General features: G+C 39.7%; 1 protein-coding gene across 1 annotated transcript; it reads left to right on the top strand.

Moving 5' to 3' along the window:
- The first annotated feature begins 3,412 nt into the window (after positions 1-3,412).
- Positions 3,413-7,804, top strand: LOC115773718 (uncharacterized). The gene is made up of 7 exons (XM_030720597.1): positions 3,413-3,526; positions 4,507-4,614; positions 4,762-4,818; positions 4,901-5,059; positions 5,557-5,716; positions 6,047-6,147; positions 6,420-7,804. The coding sequence occupies exons 1-7, from the start codon at positions 3,515-3,517 to the stop codon at positions 6,582-6,584; spliced, it is 762 nt and encodes a 253-aa protein (XP_030576457.1). The 5' UTR covers positions 3,413-3,514; the 3' UTR covers positions 6,585-7,804.
- Positions 7,805-10,622: the final 2,818 nt, after the last annotated feature.

Here is a 10,622-nt window from a genome sequence, read left to right as displayed (position 1 = left end):
TGTGAATCTCCAGGCTGGCACTTGCTGGATGACGTTAAATCTCTACCCGCTGGAGGAAAGTCTTGAGAGACTGTCCAGCATGTTTGGGGAAAAATCAACCAACAGAGAGAGCCTGCTCATCTTTATTATAGCGCTCCAAAGCGTACGGGTGAAGCTGGATCATATGAAACTGGTGGGTAATCCTCAACCTCATTCATGCATTTCTGATTTATATTAGATTTATATTAAATACGGTTTGGATGTAATTTGTTGAAGCACACTGGGTTGCTGTGCAAGAAAACACTGCAGCTCGGTTTTAGGCAGAAGTATTAGATATGATTTGTTTTTGCACGCTTAATTGTATAATTTCATTATTTCAAGTGGACTTATGTTCTGATTCCCACAGGAAATGATAATGCAGGACTATGATTGCCACTTTCAGGAACAGCGCTTACAGTCTGGTCCTTACTTTGACTACTTGGGAAATTTCTTGCGGTTAGCTGATCGAGAAATATTTGATTTCTCGTGCGTGGCACCACCATGCCCCAGTACTCAACCAACACATACTACTGCTGCTGCTGCTACTCAAGGAACGTCCCAGCCACCACAATGCCTTATGACTCAACAAACGCCAGGTACAATATTCACTTGCATTTAAATTAATTTTTTAAAATATGCTTTAAAAACTACAAGCAACTTAAGTAGTTTACTGATTTTTAGGTGCTAAAACAGCTTTGTATAGGACCTAGACACTGACTGTAACATAGAGGGAAAATATGCAGTAAAGGAACCACATGATCAAACATGTGTAAAAGAAGGGGGCTGTGCTGTACATGTTTCATATTTCCCATTAAAAATGTGAATTTCTGGGGCAATCTCTTTAAGTACCCCAAAAAAAAGTTGAATAAATAAAAAAAATCAATGGGATTGGCCTGCCCACTGTCACATTTTTATAATCTTTAATTTATAAACTGTTGTCGCTCACATTTCCAACATTTCCCTTCTTGCAGAGGTTTGGGAAGAGGACAACTCGGGAAAGTGGACACTCTTGCTCTTTGTTGTCATCCCCTTTACAGCTTGTGTTGCTGTTTTAGTGTGGCTGGTGAGTGAAATCTTACAATCAATTTTCCTCATGCTGACAAAAATTAATCTATTCTACAATGTCTCATCAAATTGTTACCGTTTTACTTAATTTACTACAAGCCCTGTTGAGTCGGGTCTGCTTAGGCAGCTGCCCCCGCAACCCATCCCCGGATAAGCGGAAGAAAATGGATGGACTGAGTCAACAATTTCATTTGTCCACCAGTTTATGCAAATACAAGCAAAACTAATCACCTTCCTCCTTTTGAGTTTAATGCCTATTAGGAAATGCTTTATATAGGATATCTTGATGTGCAATGGCAGAAGCATTAAGCTCGAAACTCTGTATGCTGTTTAAAACTTCTCCAACAGCACTCTTGCCTTTCAGCTGTTCAGGCAGGTAACTGCATTAGTGCAGAAATGGTCAGTAATGCAAACTGAGAAAGCACTGGACCACAATGACTTCTTAATCTTCATAACTGTGCTGGTTCTTTTTAACCGTGCAGAGAGGATGGTGTCTGGGTACATATCCCCAAATTAGGGTTTCTCTTGCTTTTGGGCCCCTTCTAAAGAGTTGTCCTTAGTGCTAAAACTTCCCTTAACTACTTCAACTATACTGACTGTTGTGTGTGTGGGCAGGTCTAATAAGCCTATTTTGTAATGTGTCTTAGCATTTTAGTTGGCACTTCCAGGAAGGCAGTTCTTGTAAAGTTAACAGCTCATCAAAAATTCAACAGTACTTCGAGGCTGTTATTGAAATGAAGCCCTCTTCTGAGTTTTATTTTGCCATTTATATTTGTATGATAAACATTATTCAGGCTTTGTGCCTTTTTTTTTTTCCTTTTTTTCCTTTTTTTCCCTCCCAGGCCAGGTCTCAAAGGCGTTTACAGACCTGCACCACTGAAAATATTCAAATGCAACCTACTAATACGAGCCAAACTGCGCCTGCCTATCTGAAGCATGATTAATAAGAGGGAAAAAAATTGGACGGCAGTACGACTCGCTCTCCAGGTTCTTCTGTTATTGGCATGAGCCTGCTGAATAAATGAGTGGTCTGATTCTCCTCTGGTTTCACTGCATAGACTGGAGCCACTGTATGAAAGATGACCAAAGCAAGAATGCTACAATAATGCAGTGATATTTTTCACTTTTCTCCTCACCACCTTTGCATCTGAGCAAAGGAACCAAGGGGAAAAGGAGAGAGGAGCCAAGGCAACGAAATGAGACCACTTTGCTTCAGAGTTGTCATTTTAAAGCAATGTGAATTAAATGAGGCATGGCTGAATAATCTCTTGCTTTCCTATAGCCTACTGCTGTATTGTCATATTGGTGTTCATGATACTTATACTTTTATATGGCAAAACATGACAGCATGCACACTTATTTGTCAAACTGAGAAAAGTGACTGTGCAGATCACTTTGAATAACAAATGCTTTTAAATACAAAAGGACTACTTATTTGCCTTAGTTTGTATATTCCAGGAGCCCTGTCACTCCTGTTAAACATCACAGGTGGAAAGACTTACCCACAGGAGGCACACCTGAGCATCTTCACTCATCACTCTTCTGGCAAGCTTTAATTATATTCATGATTTCTGGGTCAGAGGCAGGAGGATGCACAAATGGAGAAATTAGTGGCTGGATAGCTTTAAAAAAAAAAAGTATCTTAGCTGGTGTGTAAATGCGTTTGTCTGGCCTATTTTGGAAAGACCAGATTCTTTTTTTTTTTTTTTTTTCTTCCTCCTCCTTTTCCCCTTCCATTCAGGTGGTAATTCAGTTTGGAGCTGCAGTTAAAAATATCATTGAAACCTCAAATCAAAATATCATTACACTGTCATCAACTGGCCGTGTCCCTGTGGTTAGAGATTGGCCTTTAACTGCAGTATATTTACACAAGTCCGCACATGAAATTCTGACCTGAAATGCTGTATATCCAAATGCACGTCATGAGTGGCTTATGCAACTAAACATCTATATGCGCAGTAGATGCGTCTTTGAACCAAAGGGTGTGCAAAATAATGAATTTACTGTAATAGGTTATAGCAAAAAAAAAAAAGCATCAAAGAGCATGGCTGAATGCCTCAACTACCTCATCTGATTTTCACTTTCCAAACAACAGCTTGAGGAATAACCTTGACATATTCTAAGCGAAATATTCTCTCGAGAGAACAAGCACCCACTTTATACTGATGAACAAATTGATATGTGGGAGTTTATGGAAAAGTCTCAGACAGCGTCAGTGTGCGACATAATGACTCAGCCTGTAGGCGGCCACTCCACCACGTCAGAAGTCCACCAGTTTGTCTGAAGTGAAAGCAGACTGCCGGCCCATCCTCAAGTTTCACTACACGCTTGGACATTACACCCACAGACACATAGAGATGAGCTCTGTCTTTGGACTGAAAACACGGAATTTCATGCACTGGATTTGAGAAATTTGGGATTCTTTCTCCATATGAGGAAGAAAGTAAGTATGTCTTATTTCTTTAATGTTTTTAACAGTCTAGATATGTATAACTATAGACTTCTAAACTGGCACTGCTTTTTCTTATCTGTGCTTATTTAACAAGAATATTAGATTATATTATTTTTCTGCATTCTTTGTCCTTTATCAGCTATTTACATGTTATAAAATGCCGCAACTTCTGGATTTCTACAGACTTTCGTGTTTTAGTTAATAAATGTGAAACAGATAAAGGAATTAGTACAATTAAATAACATTACAGGACTTATTCAAAAATAAAAGTCCACATTGTGAAGCACGCTCCTTTTTGGAGCTGCATTTAAGTAGCATGTGAATTTTAAGAGGTCTACAGGAACTGCTGCATATAAAGCTGCAGCAGCACTCTTCACAAGGCAGTAACATGAAACGATAAGAGGGTAAATATTGATTTTTTTTTTTCATTTTTTTTTTTTTAAATGTATATAAGGATAAAATGTACTTTGTCATACCTGAAACTAACAATTGGTTTATTTGCTGATTAGTTTGTTGGTCAGACAGGAGGGGGGGTTGTCATTTGCATTTTACTCCACTGACAGTTTAAGCCCTAAGTATCTAAAATTTACCATAATATTGACAAAATGAGGGGAAGTTAATGTTGGATAAGCTGCATTATTAAAATAGTTAACAGACCAAATAAAAGATTGTTTCTGTGGATCCACTAATTGACTGAAGCTCCATTTCTAGTCCCAATATGATGTCCAGCCTGTTATTTAAGAGCTTTTATGCTTGGTAAAGACATCAGAACCCTCACCTTTAACTGAGGGAGGAAATTGATTATCCTGTAATACAACCACACTTCCCTCAAACAAAGTGTAGTGGTTTCCCTGGTCAACTTTCACTTTAGAGTAAATCGATGCTTCGCAACAGCTAAACACCACACTAGATGTCAAATACTGTACCTTATGTAATGTGGACTGTGTGACGTTTATACATTTCACCCCCAGATCTTGAAAACACCTTGTCTCCTCCTGAGTCTGGTAACAGGTTTGAATCTTTGCTCTGGAAAATTTGGATCACCAATAACTGATGATGTGAACAAGCTCCCAGTGTTGGTGAGTTACTACAGGATTGATGCATATCACATTTACAGTATGCTGTAACCTGAACTTCTCTTTTGTGCTGTATCGTTATCTCTGTAAGAGCTTCCGTTCCTGATCATTTGTAGTAAAAATCCTCCCCTGTCATTAATTCCTCTATAGAAGCAGAATATCCCCTATGATTATGAGATTCCTGTTAGTTACATTCCCAAAGAAGTGGTATGTATAAGGCAATGTGAGAGAATCAAATATCACATTTAAGTTGAATCAAAGTTGCTCATAGATTTCTCTCCATCTTCAGGCTGGCACGTGCTGGGTGGTGTTAAATATCTATCCATTGGAGCAAAGCCTTCGGAAGCTGGCCAACATGTTTGGCACCATCTCCTCCAACAAAGACAACATACTCCTTTTCATTGCAATGCTCAAAAGTTTACGCTTCACCTTTGACCACGACCGGCTGGTGGGTAATCAGAAACTTTGGTGAATGCTTCTTCACTGCGAACATTGCTTGAATTGAAGTTAAAAGATCTTCAACCGCTCGTGTAGAAAGATGTGCAGTTTTCTCACCTATAGCACTCTTACTGCTGAAAACTACTCTGGTGCTGCCAGAGCAGTGTGCACATGTGGCGGGACATGGTGCACATTTACTTGCTGTAAAGTCAAACTTAGCTGTGCTATTAATTTATTGATGCAGCGTTGCGTTTACTTCGAACTAGGGTGTTGGCAGACCTTTGGACACCTGCACTCTCGTGTAAACCTCCATCGGGTAACATCTAGAAGAATTCAGGGCTACGGGGCATGTGTAAACACAGCTAAATGGCTACTTTGCAAATAAGGGCTGCAGCTTGGTGTTGGGCAGAATAATCTAATAACTTGGACAGTGCAGGACTGTTTTCAGGAACATTTAATTGAATAACTGAGATATTTAAGGTTGGCTTGTTGTCTGATTTCCCACAGGAAACGGCGATGCAGAGCTTCCAGTGTCACTATCAGGAACAGAGCTTACTGACAGGTCCTTACTTTGACTACATCAGAGACTTCTTACATACTGCTGCTCAAGGAACACCTGACTTCTCCTGTGAGCCACCACCATGCCTTAGTACTGAACAAACACCAGGTACATTCCTCACTTGCATTTAAAGTTTTAATTTTGAATGGATGCTTAGCTTATTGGACAGTAGGCATTAATTTAGGGTCAAGAATCCAGGTGTGGACAGATATCAGATATGCAGCCTTAAGCATATAGACAGCATGTATAGTTAAAGGAGCTACATAATCCAAAAGCTTTTATTTTTTAAAGTCATTATATGACCACACAGAAGAAATATTATTGAAATGACTGATCCTTGGCTTTAACTAAGATTGATTTCTACCAGAGTCCTCTCACACATTCAATAAGAGGATTGATCTGCAGTTGGTAACATTGTCAATAATCATCTCCTTGCAGGGGTCCAGGAGGAGAATCGCGGGCAGGCTTGGTCGAGGAGATCTCCCCTGCTTTTGGTTCTCATCCCCTTCATAGCTTGTGTTGCTCTCATGGTGTGGTTGGTAAGTGAATGAAGACTTGAGTCTTGTGCCTGCTGGTCTTTGTGGGTTAGACTAAAAAAGCCTGGCTGTTAATGTGCCCTCATTATACTGAGCACTTCCAGGAAGGAAATCGTTGTAAAGTTAACAGCTCATCAAATATTCAGTAGTAATCCGAGACTCCGTTAATATAATGAAACCCACTTTTGAGATTTACTTTGTCATATATAACTGTATGACAAACACAGGCTGTGTTCTTTTTTCTTTTTTTTTTTCCTTTTTCTTTTAATTTTTAGGTCAAGTCTGGAAGGCGTTTACCAGTGTGCAACACTGAAAATAGCCAAATGGAACCTTCTGACATGATCCCAACTGTGTCTATCTCCATCCCACTTCAAACACTCACCCACGCTGCTGACGCTCAGCCAGAGAGGGAGGCGATCGCTGAACATGAAAGTGGATGAAGCACGATTAATGAAGGAAAAAAAAAAAATGGACAGCAGCATACCAACTCACTCTCCAGTCAGCTGGATAAATGAGTGGTCTCCTCTGCTTTCACATATCTGAGTGCAGGGTCCACAGCTACTGTACAGGAGCAAACTCATCTACTGTGGTGGCAGGTGTACCACAAAATTCCCCCGGCGCTTTTTTTGGTAGCTGGTTATCTTTCAAAATGCCTGGCAAAACACATTTTCTTGCCTTGGGTGGTGGTTAACTGGTTTTGGCTGACCTATTTTGTGAAGACCAGGTTCAGCTTTTGTTTTTTTTTTTCTCTCCTCACACTCTGAACTAATATCTTTAAGGGGGCTGTGCTTCACTTCGGAGCTGCAATAAAAATAAAAAAACCGCTGGAGCTTATAATCCTATTATCATCACATGTCATCGACTTGTTGACTGTGTCCGGGCGGTAGCCAAGACTGCCATTTCACTGCTTCACAACAACCTGCTCCTGTATCCTGATTTCTACAAGCAGTAAAAGAAGTGCAGTCATATTAATGTCATCTGAAAGGAAACAGCTGAAATGCTGTTGCTGCATTTCAGCTAATACAGCTTGTCCTGTACTTGTTGTTGTTGTATTATGTTCTGCGATCTGTCACAAATTACAAACCTGCTACTCACAAACAACACGCTGAGCAGTTCAACAAGTGTCCTACTTTGTGTATCAAAGATCTGACCAGATGGCAGATAGCCATCGCCAGAGGCACTTTGAATCCAGTCATTGTATTTTCAAAGCCGTTGCCCAGTGATCTATAGCTGCTGCTCAGCCACAGTGAGTGTGTTAGAGGTTTTAATGCCTTATTCACTGGGTCAATCATGTTCAGTCATGAGAACATGACTCCCCGAGTGTGAGCGCTCTTGTAGTGCATGTGTCAGAGACGGCGCAAGAGACAGTGCAGACAGGACAAGGGAAAGTGAGGGAGATAGGGACTGATAGATGGATGGACGGATGAGCTCAGTGAGAAGCATAAGGAGGGCTTGTTCTCGTCACAAAAGAACTGGCCGTAGGCTGGAGGAAATGCCACTTACAAACACGACTGATGTCCACAGATCCTTATGAATCAACAGGCTAAGAATCCTTCTAGACCGCAGGCTACGTAGCCTCATCTACAGAGGCTGGTTAGTATTTCAATAACAGTTGACTGTATTTGAATGATTAACTTCCAAAACACGCCAGTGAAATATGGATATATCTCAATTAAAATGTTTATCTGTTGTAGATGTCTTAAAAAAAAAAAAAAAAAAATCTTTTGTGAACCATTTGTAAATGTTTCATTCTTGTATTTTGTGAAAACATGTTATTTGTGAGGTATTTAAGTTATTTTGTTACGAGTTTAACCGCTTTACAAAGTGTAATCGACTTTTCCAACAGTTTTAATGATGCAAATGGTAAACGCACCCATTCATATTATGAATGTACGAGAGCTAAACAAAATACTGTGAATGCAGAAAGGAAAGCACATTATAACTCCTGAAATTCCTCGTCTTGCACTGCAGAGGTTTGATCGCATTTACAAACAACTGCATTTACATACAATCCCCATATTTGAATATTGTCTATCTTGGACTTTCCCTTTTTTTTTTTCTCAGATTTTCACCCTTACAGCTGCAGTTATGGGAGGATAATTTTTATCAGGTTTTTTTTTTTCTTCTTGTTGTTTAGATAATTCACATGCAACATTGCTGACTGATTATGTTTTATAACCAGATAAAAGTAAATATACAAGAATTCAGTCACCTCGTGCAACCTCCTGGAAGTCTGTGCTGGTGTAATGCTTTGCAGAGACCCTTTCCTCTGCTTGTAGTTTTTCTTCATATTTTGCTGTGCTCAGGGGGTTTCTGGGCTGCAGCCCTCAGGCGGTGGGTGTTTAAGTCCCAGCCAATAAACGTTTGCTGGGTTTGAGGGTGGGGAAACTTGATAACATTACAAGGCTCCATCTCTCTCCTGTGCTCTCCATCTGTGTTGTGAATGTCTGTGAATCTGTTTCTCCAAGGGCCCGTAGGTAAAGCAGAGTGGCCAAAGATAACAGGATGAAATGTCACGAAATTGGCAACGCAGCGCCTTCCCGCAGACTCGTGGTGTTTCTTTGTTTCACCGTGGGTACCCTCTAAACAACAATCAGAAAATGATGCTTCATTTTTATTATTTACTCTTTTGTTCGCAATTTGCTACGCCCTCTTCTCGTTATCTCAGCTGTTCCGTTGTGGAGAAGACAGACGCGGACGAAGCTGAATGTTGCACATTACACCTGTAATTAGCATTAAGTGTAGATGATAATACCACCATTTACTGTAGCTTTTGTTACTATGGGATTTTTGTTTTTAAAGAACTTAATTTTTGTTCATCCATGTAAGTGGCTACTAAGCAAATGTTTAGTAATATTATGCACATATACTCTGGTTCTGATTTGTCAACAAGGCAAACCAAAATTGTTTCTTTCTTGAAATCTTTTTTTAAATGCAATGGTAGAAATACAGAACTGACTTCATGTTCAAGCATGTGAAGTTTACTTAACCCTGGGCTTGATAAAAGGCCTCCATTCTTTTTTTCTTTTCTTTTTTTAGGGGAATATTTCGACATGCGTGACCTCTGAACAAAGTATTGTATTCAGGGAGAATAGTGTTATTCCAAAGGGATGGACCTTCATTCTGAGAATTTTTTCCACATTCTGACTTCAGAAGTCATACTACTGCCCATAAAATGTCTCGGTGACTGTTGTAATAAAACTGATTCAAGGAACCGTCGTGTTCAACAGGATGATGCATCTGGGCTGGATGTTGCTAGACTATAAGTAACTGTTTTTCTACAAAGCACCTAACAGCCTGTGACAGTTATTTTGTGCACACAAGATTCATTACTTGAAATTCACTTGTATTAAACAACTTTAAGATGCATACAGAGAATATAGAGAAATCGGCTAATTTAAATTTTCTTGCTGCTCTTACAAGTAGCTGTGGATCATAACCAGCAGGAAAAGGGTAATATTGAAAGGCAATAGGTAAATATACTATAGAGTCTTTCAGTTTACAGAGGAAACACATCTATAGATTCAACACACCATAATACCTGTTTGTAATTTTTGTCACAGTATGGGCATGCGGTGGGGGGCGCAGGCTGAGACTCGAACCTGCATACATCCATTGTGGCATGTATGTCGTCACCTGCTCTACCACTGAGCCACCCTGGTGCCCCTGCCTTTTTTTTTTTTGTTTTTGGTTGTTTTTTTATGTTAAGGCCATAGCAACTGATGAAAGTGAAAAAACAGATTCAATAAAATATTTGTAAAACATTCTCAGAAAAATACAATCAACATTAAAACAGCACACTTTGCAAAGGAAATGCAGCTGTTGGTGGACTTTTTTTTTTTTTTTTTTTTTTTTTACACGCCACATCAGCATGCTGTTCAAATCAACTGTCATCAGTGACAGTTCCCAAGTATTTGTACTGATGTATATGAGACTCATCAGACCAGGCAATGTTTTTTCCAGTCTTCTGTCATGGTGAACCTGTGTGAATGGCAGCATCAGTTTCCTGCTCTTAGCTGATAGGAGCAGCATCTGGTGTGCTCTTCTGTTGCTATAGCCCATCTGCTTTTAGGTTTAACCTGTTGTGCATTCAGTATTTTCACTCTTCTGTATGGTTTTAATGAGTGGTTATTTATTTTACTCTTGCCTGGCTAATCTCCTGACCTCTGGCATCAAAAAGGCATTTTCACCCAGATAACTGCTGTTCACTGGATATTTTCTCTATTGTGGACCATTTTCTGTAAACTCCAGAGATGGTTGAATGAGAGAATCACAGTAGATCAGCAGTCTCCCACACCAGCTGGGCTGACAGGTTCAGGGTCACTTAAATCACCTTTCTTCCCCATTCTGATGTTCCGTTTGAACTTCAGGAGGGTGTCTTGACCATGTCTACATACATAAATACACTGAGTTGATGCCATGTGATTGGCTGATTAGATATTTGTGTTAACAGACAGTTGAACAGATGTACCTAACAA

Source organism: Archocentrus centrarchus, chromosome 23 (genome assembly GCF_007364275.1).
Source record: "Archocentrus centrarchus isolate MPI-CPG fArcCen1 chromosome 23, fArcCen1, whole genome shotgun sequence".
NCBI lineage: Eukaryota > Metazoa > Chordata > Actinopteri > Cichliformes > Cichlidae > Archocentrus > Archocentrus centrarchus.
Note: the sequence above shows the minus strand (reverse complement) of the source record. Positions and strands in the feature narration are given on the sequence as shown.